This window comes from Mastigoproctus giganteus, chromosome 6, assembly GCF_048544385.1.
Source record: "Mastigoproctus giganteus isolate SK-2022 chromosome 6, ASM4854438v1, whole genome shotgun sequence".
Lineage (NCBI taxonomy): Eukaryota > Metazoa > Arthropoda > Arachnida > Uropygi > Thelyphonidae > Mastigoproctus > Mastigoproctus giganteus.
The window spans coordinates 228,516,894-228,533,451 of record NC_143580.1 but is presented as its reverse complement, the minus strand read 5'-3'; the positions used below and the strand labels follow the sequence as shown (position 1 = coordinate 228,533,451).

The 16,558-nt window shown below is 38.4% G+C and overlaps 1 protein-coding gene across 4 annotated transcripts in view; it reads left to right on the top strand.

Moving 5' to 3' along the window:
- Nucleotides 1-16,558, top strand: part of Myo81F (unconventional myosin 81F) — a 326,469-nt gene that overhangs the window by 211,701 nt on the left and 98,210 nt on the right. For all 4 annotated transcript variants that reach the window (XM_090376766.1, XM_090376764.1, XM_090376763.1 and 1 more), the window contains 3 exons: nt 3,193-3,417; nt 8,438-8,572; nt 16,038-16,196. In XM_090376766.1, the coding sequence (XP_090232892.1) occupies nt 3,193-3,417; nt 8,438-8,572; nt 16,038-16,196 (519 nt within the window). The remainder of the gene's footprint in view (nt 1-3,192; nt 3,418-8,437; nt 8,573-16,037; nt 16,197-16,558) is intronic.

Below are 16,558 nucleotides of genomic sequence, written 5' to 3'. Positions count from 1 at the left end.
CGTTTTGGCCTACAAACAGATTCTAGACGTTATTTCATCCAGAGACAACAAAGAATGCAGTACCATCATTCCAACATCAAGGAAAGGAACACTTACGGTGGAGGTGGTGTTCTTGTGTGGGGCAGAATAATGATCAATGACCACATCCCTTTCTTCATGTTTTTGATAGGGGCTGTAACTGTGCACAGGTACCAATAACAGATCCTCGAACCCTACTTGCAACTTTTTAGGGGTGCGGTTGGTCCAGATTTTCTTTTTATGCACAACAACGGCACTGCACATAGAGCTCAAGTGGTGGAGGAAATATCTTGAAACTGAAAATATCCATTGATTGCCGTGGCCTAGCATGATCACTAGACTTAAATCCAATTGAACATGTGCAGGATGCCCTTGGGTGTAGCATTGCATTACCACAGTAACTCCATGGTCACTTGGTGAGCTAAGGTGTGCAGTTACCACAGATTTTTATAGACACCCTTATATCAAGCATGAATCACCACTGTCAGGCCTGTTTAGCCATTTGAGGGGATCATATGCTGTACCGATTTTCGAGCATCTTGTATCGACTTCTGTAATGTGACCTCTTTTGGTAATTCTCATACAACCCCTAAAAATGTCCCTTACACCTATCTGAAGTTTCTCACTGTCTCTCCTCATTTTATCATAATTCTATAGTACACCACTAACCAAATTTTTTCCCACTTCATTGTAAGCTGCACAAGTTACTCCATGTAGTAGTAGTAGCATGTGATGCAAGAAAGCAAGTGTATGAGCTTATGCAGCATCAGCCAAAAAAAAAATCACACCATTCCCTCCAAATGCCTGTCCAGTTCCTCCTTAAATTTATTCAACTTATCAACTTCCACAACGACAGATGGAAGTTTGTTCCAGCAATTAACCACCCGCTGGCTAAAGGCAAATTTCCGCACATCTATTCTACATCTGTCTTTTCTTAATTTGAATTTATGCCCCCTTAGGTTCATAATCTGAACAAGTGGAAGGATCCCATCAGAATTCAGCGTGCTCAACCCATTCAAGGCCTTATACACCTCAATCAGATCACCGCGCAGGTGCCTAGTCTCCAGCCACTGCAATTTACAGAACTTAAGCCTCTCTGTAAGAGGATCCCTTCAATCCCCTCACCAATCTTGTTGCCCTTCTCTGTACACGCTCAAGTAAATCTACATCCATCCTAAAATGAGACCTCCGGACCTGTACGCAGTACTCAAGGCGTGGCCTGACCATTGTCTTATACAGAGGGACAATCACCTCCTTCTCCCTGCTAGCAAAATTCCTATATATCATTGACAAAACCCCATGACCTGCCCTGGCAGCCTGTCTGCATTGCTCAGAAAACTTCATATCTGACTGCACAAATACTCCCAGGTCTTTTTCATTTTCTACAACCTTAAGCGTAGTACCACACAGTTGGTACGTTTCTCTGGGCTTACTTCTACCCGGCACCTCCGTAGCCAGGTGGGAAGGAGCAGCAGTGCATAGCACACGCTTCTTGATTAGACCGGGGTTCGAGCCCGTCACCACCAAATACGGAGGATGCGGAAAGGTCAGAGACTGACCACCGCATATCCCTGAGCAATATGGCCTTAGTTGCTAATGCTCCTAAAAACCAAACAACAACAACTACTTCTACCCATATGCAGTACTTTGCATTTGTCAATGTTAAACTTCAGTTGCCCCTTCTTAGCCATCTGCCCAAATTATCTAGATCCTGTTGCAGTAGCACACTGCCATTACTGTCATTAACAACCCTGCCAACCTTTGTATCATCTGCAAACTTCGACATTAACCCTGATATACCTTCATCAATATCATTGATAAATATACAAAACAACAGTGGACCTAACACCGAACCCTGTGGGACTCCACTAATAACATTAGTCCACAAAGAGCAGCACCCATTGATTACCACCCTCTGTCTTCTCCCACTTAACTATCCTTTTATCCATTGTAGCAACTTACCCTTAATACCATTCTGCTCCAATTTGTACAATAGTCTTCCATGCGCAACAGTGTCAAAAGCTTTCCTGAAATCCAAATATATGATATCAAAATTATTTTTTGCATCCAGTTCCTTTGTAACCACATCATAATATCCTATCAAATTTGTCAGACAAGACTTTCCGGCGCCTCTGTAGCCAGGTGGGAAGGAGCAGCAGTTGTAGTACACGCTTCTTGATTAGACCGGGGTTTGAGCCCGTCACCACCAAATACGGAGGATGTGGAAAGGTCTGGGAATGACCACTGATATCCCAGAGCAATATGGCCTTAGTTGCTAATGCTCCTAACAACAACAACAACAACAACAAGAACAGTTTCCCTTAACAAACCCATGCTGTGTCTGAATTATTGCTGCAGTCTTGTCTAGATGATCCTGTAATGCATCTTTAACCAGTGACTCCATTATTTTACCCGGAACAGAAGTTAAACTAACTGGTCTGTAATTACTTGTGTCACCCTTCGATCCCCCTTTGTGAATTGGGGGATACATTTGCACATCTCCAGTCTGTGGAAACCTCCCCTGAGTCCAAGGATGCTCTCATAATTATGGCTAAGGGTTTGCTTAGTTGCTTTGCCGCCTCCTTTAATATAACTGGATAGATCTCATCCACCCCAGGTGCTTTTCTTATGTTTAACTTCAACAATTTCTCCTCCACTTTGCTTTCAGTTACTACGATTTGATAACCTTCTGCCATTTTCAAACCTTAATAATTCCTCATGTGTGAATGTAGATGCAAAATACTCATTCAGTTTGTTTGCTATCTGAGCAGGATCATCAACGCTCGAACCATCGAGTGTTGATGATGTAATTACATGTTCTGTTAATTTTGTCAAGCAGTGTACATGGTGCACAACCTGTATAATACTCCAGTCTTTTGATAATTTTAAGATTTAAAAAAATGCAAAATTGTTGTATGTTAGAATAGCATTTGATACTTGTTGCATTGTCTGTTTTTTAAACAAGTATATGTTTTATTATTTTGCTTCTAAAGTGTGGATTATACATGTGCACTATTGAACTTTTCATTTGCAGGTTTACACTTGGCAAAACTTAAAACCGAATAACTATCATCCTAAATAAGAGCATTCCTCATTTATTTATTTAATTTCTTTTATATTAAAATTTGTGACTGTTGATTATTGGACTCAAAATATTTTTATTATTTAAACTAGGATTTGTGCAAATACCTTCGAGGAGATTTGAAACCTGATGGAGAAGTCCAAGCTATTCAGTCCATTATCAGCTATGGTATAGAGAGGGAAGAGCTTAGAGATGAAATTTTAGTACAGTTGATTCGTCAGTCAACTAATAACCCTTGTCGAGAATCTGTTTTACGTGCATGGCTTGTTATGTGTCTTTGTGTTGTGGCCTTCTATCCTAGTAAAACTTTTAATAAGGTAAGAAATTCATTTGGAAAATAATATATAATCTGTGGCACTTATATAGGCAAACCTTTTATATTTATTAAAAATATATATTATTTGTTATAAAGTGGATAAATATCATTTATAGGTTTAGGAATGTATTGATATTTAGTTATGCTTGAATTTAATTTGTGTTACATTTTTTTTTACAACGTTAATAGGAAAAAAATTACTTTTCTTGTAAAATAATGGTACTTTTTTTATAAAATCTAGAAAAAATTTGAAAAAAAATGTCATCAGAATTTGCTTTTTTTAGCTCCACAAAACAGTAATTCCTTTTTGATACAAAGAAGTGTAATTATGGTCTTTAAAGTGAAGTTACAAAAAATGTATAGACATACATTTTATTTTCTTCTTAAATTAGGTGGAAAACTATAGTAAAAGATGTTAATTCTAATAATAGATTAAATATTTTAATTAAAAAGATGTTAAATGCAAAAGCTTTTCAGTATATGCCTTACTGTTGCTAAGGCTTGTAATGATGTAAAATTTCTCTCAAAATTTATACGGTTTGTATAATTTTTGAAAGAAATTTAAATTACTTGTACTTCAAATTTAATAATCTAAATTTAAACTAAAAATAACCCATGTAATATATTTCCAATCATTATAGCTACCTCATCAGGGGCAAAACATTAACAAAAGTAAGTTAAAACAGCAATGTGCTTTTGGACAACATTGATTTAGCTATTGTACTTCATATTCATCAGAGTATGTTAATGGGACAAGTTCCTAGGCATTATTAATAACTATACACTGATGAGCCAAAACATTATGACCAGCAAGTCGTTATGCAAATTGAAGCAACTGCAGGTGAACTAAGGCGCATGCGTGGGTCGGGACATAGTATAAAAAACAATTCATACTGAGCTCTGTTAATTGGTGCTACACTTGTTCTTCAGATGGGAAAGGCAGCGGACTTAAGCGAGTTTGAAAAAGGCCAAATTATAATGGCCAGACGAATGGGTCAGAGCATATCTGAAACGGCACAGCTGGTTATTGATGATATATCATCATCAATATCATTTATAAATACAGAAAACAACAATGGACCCAACACTGAACCCTGAGGGACTCCACTAATAACATTAGTCCACGGAGAGCAGTGTCCATTTATTACCACTCTGTTTTCTCCCACTCAACCATTCCTTTATCCATAGCAGCAATTTGCCTCCAATGCTGCACTGCTTAAATTTGTGTAGCAGTCTTCCATGTGCAACAGTATCAGAGCCTTTTCTAAGATCCAAATATATGATATCAAAGTTATTCTTTGCATCCAGTTCCTTTGTGACTACATCATAGTATCCAATCAAATTAGTCAGACAAGACTTCCCCTTAACAAACCCATGCTGTGTCCAAGCTATAACCGAAGTCTTGTCTAGATGACCCTGCAATGCTTCTTTAACCAGTGCCTCCATTAATTTCCCTGGAACAGAAGTTAAACTAACAGGTCAGTAATTACCCGTGTCTCCCTTTGATCCTCCTTTGTGGATTGGGGTCACATTTGCACATCTCCAGTCCATGGGTACCTCCCCTGAGTCCAGGGAAGCTCTCATAATTATGGCTAAGGGTTTGCTTACTTCCTTTTCTGCCTCCTTTAATATAACTGCATAGATTACATCCACCCCAGGTGCCTTTCTTGTGTTTATCTTCAACAATTTCTCCTCCAATTTACTCTCAGTTATTTCAAAATTATCTTGCTTACTGCCAGAGTTGAATACACTTCTGGCATTCCCCTCCCTGAATAACTCCTCATGTGTGAATGTCGATGCAAAATATTCATTTAGTTCGTTAGCTACCTGAGCAGGATCATCAACAGTTGAACCATCGATATCAAGTGGACCAATTTGATTCATCCCCTTTCTTCTAGAGTTTACATAAGTTAAGAATTCTTTGCTGTTTTTCTTTGCATCCTTTGCCAAAGATTTCTCGTAATATGCCTTTGCCTGCCTAACCTCCTTTGTAACTTGGTTAGAGACCAGCTTATATCCATCATAGGCTTCTGTGTCACATGTTAATTTATATGTATCCCATGCATTTTTCTTCTCTTGTCACATGTCTAATTAGTTCATCTGACATCCATTTAGGCCTAAACCTTGAACAATATTTCTTTGTTGGTATGAAAAGCCTAGTGGCTTCCAAGATTAATTCTTTGAATGCTTCCCATTTTGAATTTGCTTTTGGTAACATCATCAGTTGGTTCCACCATATAGAATTTAAATACTGTCTCAGACCACTGTAGTCACCTTTACGAAAGCAAAAACCCCTTCCTTTACCCTTGATGGTAGTTACCTCTTTGAGTAAATCCCACTTCAGCACACTGTGATCACTGCCACCTAGTGGTTCCTTTATCTGCAGATTGTTGATGCATAAAGAATCACTACTGATAATCAGATCAAGAGTATTACTCTCTCTAGTTATCTCCCAAACATGCTGCTGTAGAAAACAATCATCCAATAAATCCACAAAAGCCTTGCTAGTGTGTGAGTGACTAACCCACAAATTCCAGTTAATATCTGGAAAATTAAAATTCCTCATTATAAGACACTCTGATTTACTGGCCCACTCTATTTCTCTGCACAATTGCTCATTATACTCATCAGATTCATTAGGCCTATAACACACACCTACTCTCATTTTTCCTTTCCCAGTGCTTATGTCACACCAAACAGACTCAACATTGCATTGTCCACCATCATCAATTGTGGATGCACTTCCTTAGATTGTGTGTTTCTTAACTAACAGCATAACCCCTCCTCCCTTCCGGTCCTGTCTATCCTTTCTGTACACATTGTACTCCTCAAATTCCAGTTCTGCACTTCTTATGTCTGTGTGACACCATGTCTCTGATATCCCAACAATATCTGCCTTTGATGTCTTGACTAGCACTTCAAGCTCATCGAATTTATTAACTATACTCCTAGCATTGGTGTACATGCAAGTATACATGCACCTGTTTCTACTCTTAGTTACCCTAACACAGCCCATGTATTTACTTGTTCCACTATGACTCCCAGCAGTCCTGGAAATTCCTATTGCCTTGCTTTCCATGCTGCTGCTCAATTGCATTTCAATAGAAGTAGTGCAAGAATCACTTTTACCTCTGCCAGCGGCTACTGTTAATCTATTAGTCTGCGTATCCCCCCAAGCTGGCAGTTTTCCGACCCACCTAACTCTGCCTCGATAGCATCAGCAAATATTTTTGCACCATTTCTATTTAAGTGTATCCCATCCCTGTAGAAGCAGTCTCTCCTGTTAACAAGCACAGACCAGGCTGAGAAAAATTCTACCCCTTGAACCTTGCACAATCTCTTCAGGGCCGAATTGATCGACAAGGCTCTCATCATATACTCCCTCCTATCGTGTCTGGGCAGAATTGCAGTCACTTTCCAATTCAACCCTAACTCAGCTTTTTTTCAGCATTGTGTTGTGCTTGTTAAGTAATTCTGCCTGTCTCCTACTCTTAATATCATTAGTGCCAACGTGTACAATAATATCACCCTTTGTGCCCTTAAAGGATGATAACTGCCCTACAACGTCATCAACCTTTGCTCCTGGCAGACATACCCTGGTCCTGTTCCATCTATCCTTTTCGCACAATATGTTCCCCGTTTCCCTGATAATAGAGTCACCTACAACAACTAGTTCCTTTCGGACCAGCGCATTTTGCCTTGGGGGTTGCTGCTGTGTTGCGTGATGGTCAAGTGCAAGCTCTGGCATTGATGTGGGCAGCTGAGAGCTTGATGGTCCTCTAAATTTAAACCCTTCGAAGCCACCCACCCTGTGCTTCAAGCTCTCATATAAGCCCATAACAATGCCGAGTTGGCACCTGATTTCCTTGCACTCCTTACATCGCGCACACACAAAGACATTCCACTTGGCAATATCATGTCCCGTTCCTGATTGCTCCACAAATATCAAACAAGCAGCGCATTTCAATAGACTGATTCAGAGGACAACCCCCCCCCCCTCAGTTCTCCCCTGAGCCACAGCACGTCCACTAGTTTGAGCCTTTTGTTTTGCTGCTCTGGTCTGAGTCATGATTTCTATTCAAGTTCAATACAATTCCAACACAAAATATAACCCTAAATCTATATCCCAATGCAGTTATAACATTATATATATGTAGTTCGGTATCGAATATTATCTCCGAGTTACGTTATATGACTTTCTTATCCCCTGTCAACTTATATGTATTAATTTATGATGTTACGTTTGTAATAACTAGTTCGCTATATTTATTTAGTTAAAAAAGTACAATTTGATTGACAATGAAATTTAATAAGATTAATAAATTTTACTGATTAATTGATACTACTATACTCGCTGTCTAGTTTTCCGTTAAACCTTACGCTAGCACACGTATAACAATTGGCGGCAAGTTATGAACTGTTAATCTACGGACACAATGTATTATTTACTTTCCAAATTGCGCAATCTAAATTCAAAATAAACCATGGAGCTTGACTAGGTCTATAAGCTACTTATAGAAAATAATTTATTCTAACAATTAAGTCAATAAAGCGGCTAAGTATAATTAAAAACTTTTCGTTCACGGGAGCTGCAAAACCTGTCCACACGTGGATTTGATACCCTTACCGATACTAAGTAATAACCTACAAAATCTCTATCTAAATTCAATTTAAACTAAAGTATTGTTACTAAGAATATAAAGCAACTCTAAAAAATAAATTAATATTCCAATTTAAGTCAATAAAAAAGCAAAAACTTCTTTATTTGCTGGAGCCGTAAAAACTTCGCCTGTTCACATGTCCTCTCGCACCCACTCGTTAAATATTTTTGAAGCCTATATCCTGTATATAACAAAGAAAGCCTATATCCTGTATGTAACTTGTATATAATATAAACTGTAGATAAAATATGAATCATGTACAATGAAAAGTTAATACTTGACTGCTTATTCATTTATTTAACTTATGCAGTAATTATTTTCTTAATTTAGTTAATTAAATATTGGTTTTTCTTATTCCAGTATTTCAATAGCTTTCTACAAAAATATCTACGCGAAGATATGGCTATAGCTCGTTATGCTCAGTGGTGTATAGATAACCTACACAGTACAAAAGTAACTCCTCGAAGGTTGCCTCCTTCTTCACTTGAGATCAATGTGAGTAAAATCTTTTTAGTGTTTTTCCAACAATTTTTATTTTTAGACTAGTTTATAATTTCTCTTTTGATTCAATTTTACTTGTTAAGAATTATTATCTTAATGTAACACTAGGGGGCTTTGCCCCTGCTCTCTGAGCTCGATTCTTTTGATAAAGTAAAATAATACACAGTACTTATGGAAGCTTTTGACACTGTGTGTCTCTTCCTCTGCTATGAATACATAAATACGTTACATGTGGAAATCAAGAATGGTACCACGTGGTCATGTTAGATAAACATAGCACGTGACCATGCTTAAACAGAAGCTTGTTTTACCATAGTAAAACAAACTTCTGTTACGTATTTTAGTATTTGTTACGTATAACCACATAACCCACATCTCTCTTCTCTCATTGGCTGAATAAATATCACTAGGAGGAAAATTACTTTAATGTATAGATATTTAAATAAATATATGTTCTGTAGTCTGTATATTCTATTGTTATTAATTAACATAATGGAAAATTTACTATTAACTTAAACCTGTTTGCTGCTGTTTATTCTCTCCACATGGCAGTTCTATGTTAGATGTTTTTCTCTGCATTAGACCTTGCACTTCACCCAGTCTTCCCCAAAGAAATAAAAAGCAGGCATATATGCAAAAATAGGGAGTCAAAATAGGCTCTAAAACTCTAGAAAAGGCATTTAGAGGTTGAAGCTTTAAATTTTACATCCTGAAATGTAAAAAGCTACCGTTTGTTTTAGTCTCATTTTCACCTTGCTTTATCTCAACAAGAAGTTTTTAAATAATACAATTATGCATTTTTATTTTTTATTTCATTTTATCTTTGTTTTACATTTTAGTTTATCATTGTAGATTGGCTCTAAATAATGAAGAATTTTATTAGCATTAGCATTAGCATTAGCATTAGTAGAGGCATATGATGCAAGAAAGCAAGCTTATTCAGCATCAGCCAAAAAAAAAAAAAAAAAAAAAAAAAAACCCACTCCCATTTCACCCCTCCGTTCGTTCGAAATACCTGTCCAGTTGAGCTTTAAATTTGTTTAGGCTATCAACTTCAACAACAAGTGATGGAAGTCGGTTCCACCAACCAACCACCCGCTGGCCAAAGGCAAATTTCCGCACATCTATCCGACATCCGTCCTTCCGCAATTTGAATTTATGCCCTCTGAGGTGATTATTCTGAGCAAGATGAAGAATCCCATTGGCATTGAGCATGCTCAAACCATTCAAAGCCTTATACACCTCTATCAGATCACCTCGCCGGTGCCTAGTCTCCAGACTCTGTAATTTGCAAAACTTAAGCCTTTCTTCGTAAGAGCAACCCTTTGTTCCATTCACTAATCTTGTTGCCCTTCTCTGTACCCGTTCCAGCAGCTCTACATCCTTCCTGAAATGAGGCCTCCAGACCTGTATACAGTACTCAAGGTGTGGCCTGACCATTGCCTTATACAAGGGAATAATCACATCCTTATCCCTGCTAGAAAAATTCCTGTATATCATTGACAAGACACCATGAGCTACTCTTGCAGCCCGTCTGCACTGCTCAGAGAACTTCATATCTGCCTGCACAATTACCCCCAGGTCCTTTTCATTCTCCACCACTGTCAGTGTAGTACCACAGAGTTGATACGTTGCTCGGGGGTTACTGTTTCCCATATGTAGTACTTTACATTTGTCAATGTTAAACTTCATTTGCCACCTCTCAGCCCATCTGTTCAACCTTTCCAGATCCTGTTGCAGCAGCATAGCATCAGTAGTGTCCTTAACGACCCTGCCAACCTTTGTATCATCTGCAAACTTGGACATTAAACTTGATATACCATCATCAATATCATTCATAAACACCGAAAACAACAACGGACCCAACACTGAACCTTGAGGAACTCCACTAATAACATTAGTCCACGTTGAGCAGTGTCCATTGATTACCACTCTCTGTCTTCTGCCACTCAACCATCCCCTTATCCATAGCAGCAATTTGCCTCCAATACCACTCTGCTCCAATTTGTGCAGCAGTCTTCCATGTGCAACAGTATCAAAAGCCTTTCTAAGATCCAAATATATAATATCAAAGTTATTCCTTGCATCCAGTTCTTTTGTGACTACATCATAGTATCCAATCAAATTGGTCAGGCAAGACCTGCCCTTAACAAAACCATGCTGCGTCTGAGCTATAACTGAATTCTTGTCTAGATGATCCTGCAGTGCTTCTTTAACCAGTGCCTCCATTAATTTACCTGGAACAGAAGTTAAACTAACAGGTCTATAATTACTTGTGTCAGCCTTTGATCCTCCTTTGTGAATTGGGCACTGGGAATTGTATTTTCTCTGTTGTCTTCTTGTAATGCTTATGATCAATCATTCCAAAAACGTAAAACCGTTGCAGAGAGATCCAAACTGAATTACGCTGACAATCCTGCTTTATCGTATAATCAGCCATTTACCATGTTCGAGCTACAGCATGCTCTTACCAACTCAAGAAACGGTGCTGCTGGCCCTGATGGGTTATATTATGTAATGCTCCGAAATCTGGATCAAAGATCACTCTCTTCGCTGCTCATATTTTATAATCGAATATTTTCTGAACATACCCTCCCCAGCTCCTGGAGTCATTCTTATGTAATACCGATTGCAAAACCCGGTAAAGATCATTCGGTTCCTCAAAATTACAGACCGATATCCCTCACCAGCTGTCTCAGCAAAACTCTTGAGAAAATGATACATGGCCGTCTCACCTGGTTCCTCGAGTCTCAAAACTTGATAAATAAAGAACAATTTGGATTCCGGAAAAACCGATCCGCCTTGGATCTTATGATCAAAGCCGAGTCAAATATCAGAAATGCTTTCATCAAAAAGGAACATCTCGTCATGGTCTGTCTTGACGTTGAGAAAGCCTTTGACACTACGTGGCGTTTTGGAATCTTAAAGGATCTACATTCTCTTGGCCTGAGAGGTAATTTACCATATTTTATCCAAAATTTTCTTCAACGGAGATCCTTTCAAGTTCGTTACCGGGGAACCCTCTCTAAAATCTTTATCCAAGAAGAAGGAATTCCACAGGGATCTGTTCTCAGCGCTACCTTGTTTGCAATGAGAATAAACCATATAATTGAACTCATTCCGAAAACGGTGGATTCATACCTTTTCGCAGATGATCTCTCGATTTCCTGTCATTCCCAAAACATGCATTACATTGAACGCCAACTTCAAATATCAATAAATCGCATCCTGACATGGATGACACAAAATGGTTATAGACTATCCAGCCAGAAATCTACTGCCATACACTTCTGCTCTAGACGCAATATGCATCCTGAACCTGAGCTGCAATTGAATAACCATCCTCTTCCCATAGCTAACTGTACTCGTCTACTAGGATTGTTCTTTGACAATAAGTTAAATTTCCAAAAGCACATTGAACATCTCCGGACTACTTGTCAAAAAAAACTGAACATTCTCAGAGTCTTATCAGCCACAACATGGGGAGCAGATCGCCAAAGCCTGCTACATTTATATAGATCCATAATCAGATCTCGACTGGACTACGGTGCCCCTGTCTTCGATTCTGCTAGGGAGAGCGCTTTATCTCGCCTCAATCCTATTCAACATTCAGCTCTCAGAACAGCACTAGGTGCGTTCAGAACATCTCCAGTGCAAAGTTTGTATGTTGAAGCTCATGAACCTCCCCTAAATATCAGGAGAAAGATGCTGCTGCTGAATTATGCAACCAAGATCCAAAGCCAGATGACCCATCCTAATTGGCCAATACTCTACAATCCACAGTTTATGACCTTATATAGAAACAAACCACAGACAGTTCGGCCTGCTGGTATTAGGTTAAAACAGCTAGCAGAAGATTGGGATGTACACTTCAATAAAATTTTACGAGATCCTATAGATCCTGATCCTCCATGGTCTGTCATCACACCACCTTGTGACAATTATTTCTACCAGTGGGGTAAACACTCTCTATCAGATATTAATATCCAACAACTACACATAGCGCATACTCAACGTTATCCTGACTTCGCTAAAATTTATACAGATGGATCGAAGTCTGAGAGTGGATCAGGCGCAGCAGTAGTACTCCCTGATACTACCATTTCTCTATCTCTCCCAACAGAGTGCAGTAGTTACACAACTGAATTATATGCCATAAAGCTTGCTATAGAAAGTATTTTCCATATGTCAATTCAAAAGAGCTTAATTTACACGGACTCGCAGAGTTCCTTATCAACCTTGCAAAACAACTCCCCGTCTACTCACCCTCTATTAAAGCTCATTAGAACAGAGTTGATACGTCTGAGAGAGCGCCAACAAAAGGTTATTTTCTGCTGGATACCTGGTCATACTGGAATACCAGGAAATGAAATTGCGGATGATGCTGCCAAACATCCATCTAGAGCAACCCCAACAAATTTCTTAATACCGTTTACTGATTATAAAATGAAGATCCGAAGTATATGTAAAGATCGATGGACTCTACAATGGCAAGCACAAATTCATAATAAACTTTTTCAAATTAAACCTGTACCAAAATTATGGGCTTCTAGCCTCGTTACTAACAGACAAGAAGAAGTAATCCTAACCAGAGCCAGAATCGGTCATACTCATTTAACTCATTTGTTCCTCCTCTCAGGGAATGACCCTCCTGAGTGTAATCATTGTCATACACCACTTACAGTGAAACACATACTTCTAGAATGTACTCTGTATCATAATGCTCGACTAATGTCATTCAGTTCTCTAGCAAGCTTAAAGGTACCATTGTCACTTAGCCATATCATAGGCGAAAAATCAAACATCGCAGAATTCTTCTCCTTCCTAAAACAAATAGGACTGTATAGCCGTTTCTAATTGCTTCTACATGAAACAAACAGGCAGTATGAACCACTTTTCTAAGTGCAATATGGCCTAAGTAGCCATTGCACTTATAACCCCATAAACAACAAACAACAACAAATTGTGAATTGGGGTTACATTTGCACATCTCCAGTCTATGGGTACCTCCCCTGAGTCCAAAGAAGCTCTCATAATTATGGCTAGGGGTTTGCATACTTCCTTTGCTGCCTCCTTTAATATAACTGGATAGATCCCATCCACCCCAGGTGCCTTTTTTATGTTTATCCTCAACAATCTCTCCTCCACTTTCCTCTCAGTTATTACAAAATCATCCAGCTCACTGCCCATGTTTACTTTACCTACATCATTCTCCTTCCTGAATAACTCCTCATGCGTGAATGTAGATGCAAAATACTCGTTTAGATTGTTAGCCATCTGGGCAGGATCCTCAACTGTTGAACCATCAATATCCAGTGGACCAATCTGATTCATTCCTTTCCTTCTCGAGTTCAAATATGTAAAGAACTCTTTTCTGTTTTTCTTTGCATCTTTTGCCAAGGATTTTTCGTAGTCTGCCTTTGCCTGCCTAATCTCCTTTGTGACTTGGTTACAGACCAACTTATATCTATCATAGGCTTCCATGTCACCCATTAATTTGTATGTATCCCATGCATTTTTCTTCTCTGCCACATGTCTCATTAGTTCATCTGACAACCATTTAGGCCTAAACCTTGAACAATATTTCTTAGTTGGTATGTAAAGCCTGGTAGCCTCCAAGATTAGTTCCTTGAATGCTTCCCATTTTGAGTTTGCTGTTGGTAACATCATCAGTTGGTCCCACTGTATAGAATTTAAATACTGTCTCAGACCATCATAGTCGCCTTTACGAAAACAAAAACCCTTCCCTTTACCTCTGATGGTAGTTACCTCCTTGAGTAAATCCCACTTCAACACACTGTGATCACTGCCACCTAGTGGTTCATTTATCTGCAGATTCTTAATGCATGAAGAATCACTACTGATAATCAGATCAAGAGTATTGCTCCCTCTTGTTGCCTCACGAACATGCTGATGTAGAAAACAATCATCCAATAAATCCACAAAAGCCTTGCTAGTGTGCGAGTGACCAACCCACAAATTCCAGTCAATATCTGGGAAATTAAAATCCCCCATTATAAGACTCTCTGATTTACTGGCCCACTCTATTTCCCTGTACAATATCTTATTATACTCATCAGAATCATTAGGCCTATAGCACACTCCTACTCTCAATTTTGATTTCCCTATGCTTATGTCACACCAAACTGACTCGACACTGCCCTGTCCATCGATGTCGACTGGCTTCACTTCCTTGGACTTTATGTGTTTCTTAATTAATAGCATAACCCCTCCTCCCCTCCTGTCCTGTCTATCTTTTCTATACACATTGTATTCCCCAAATTCCAGTTCCGCATTACTTATATCTGTGTGACACCACGTCTCTGATATCCCAACAATATCTGCCTTTGATGTTTTGAGCAATACCTCAAATTCATCAAATTTATTTACCAAACTCCTAGCATTGGTGTACACACAGGTATACATGCACCTGTTTCTATTCTTAGCTACCCTAACACAACCCATGTGTTTACTTGTACCGCAATGACTACCAGCAGTCTCTGAAATATCCGGCATCTTGTTTTTCAGGCTTCTGCTCATTTCAATAGAAGCAGTGCAAGAATCACTTCCACCTCTGCCAGTGGCTACTGTTAATCTATTAGTCCTTGTATCCCCCCCAACTAGCAGTTTTCCGACCCACCTAACACTGCCTCGACAGCATCAGCAAAAATTCTTGCACCCTTTCTATTTAAGTGTATCCCATCCCTGTAGAAGCAATCTCTCCTGTTAACAAGTACAGTCCAGGCTGAAAAAAATTTTACCCCTTGAGCCTTGCACAATCCCTCCAGGGCCGAATTGATCGACAAGGCTCTCATCATATACTCCCTCCTATCGTGTCTGGGCAGAATTGCAGACACTCTCAAGTTCAACCCTAATTCACGGCTTTTTTTCAACAGTGACCTGTACTTGCTAAGTAGTTCCGCCGGTCTCCTACTAAATTGTACATTTGTTCCCAATCCAGAACAGAACGGCTGTTTTTTCCTGTTTTCTGATCCTTCTCTTTAACTTTCAATTCGTGCTATATCTTTTGTTTGGGATCACCATTAAAAATATATAAAATACCTATTTATGCATTGGGTAAAAGATTGCCTTCAACCATCACATCACAGTTAAATCGTGCAGATACCTTGAATTAGCCCTTTTTCTCTACGTTTATTCTGCTGAACTGTGTGTAGTAAAAGTGATAAATTTGAGCACTGTTTCTGCTTATAAAAACATAAAAAGCTACAGTAGTTCTCATTATTTTCTGTTAGTAAGAACAAAAAATAATGAGAGTAATAATTTTTTGTGACCTTTTTTACAGTATTTTACAATCCAATCTTATCTGGTTCTCATATGTGAGGAATATTAATTTAGTTTTCTAAATTAAATTACGAAAGATAGTAAACACTGTTGATAAATTGAATTTTGTAGTACTCGTATATTAAATTATAATCTTTTTTTTTGATGAAATTTACAGGCTGTACGTAACATGGGTAATCTTGTTTGTCGATTTTATTTCTTGGATGGCCGTACTAAAGCAATAGACATTCATCCTTCAGATACAGCTGCAGATGCCATGCACCAGCTAGCAGTTAAAATTGGACTTCGTTCATTGGATGGCTGGGCATTATATGAGGTAAGTTATTGGTATTACTGTGCTTGTTTTATACTTAAATGTGTTTTCAACAAAAATAAGCACAACCTTTTATTTAAAAGTCTGTTATACAGCATCGTGTCTATTTGATGGGCATAGAATAATAATATGGAAGAGCTTGGTGAACTGATCTCATGCACTGCTGTGAGACCTTAATGTAGATTAATTATACTAAGTATAAATTACTGAGTAAAAAGTCACTTAACTCCATGTAAGTTGTGAACAAAAATTGTTAAATTACTGGATATAGAACCATGTTTCCATACAGTTTAGTTATTTAAAACTGTGGCATAGGTGAAATTAGCTCTATTCAACAACTATACAATCCTGCTCTATTATGAAAA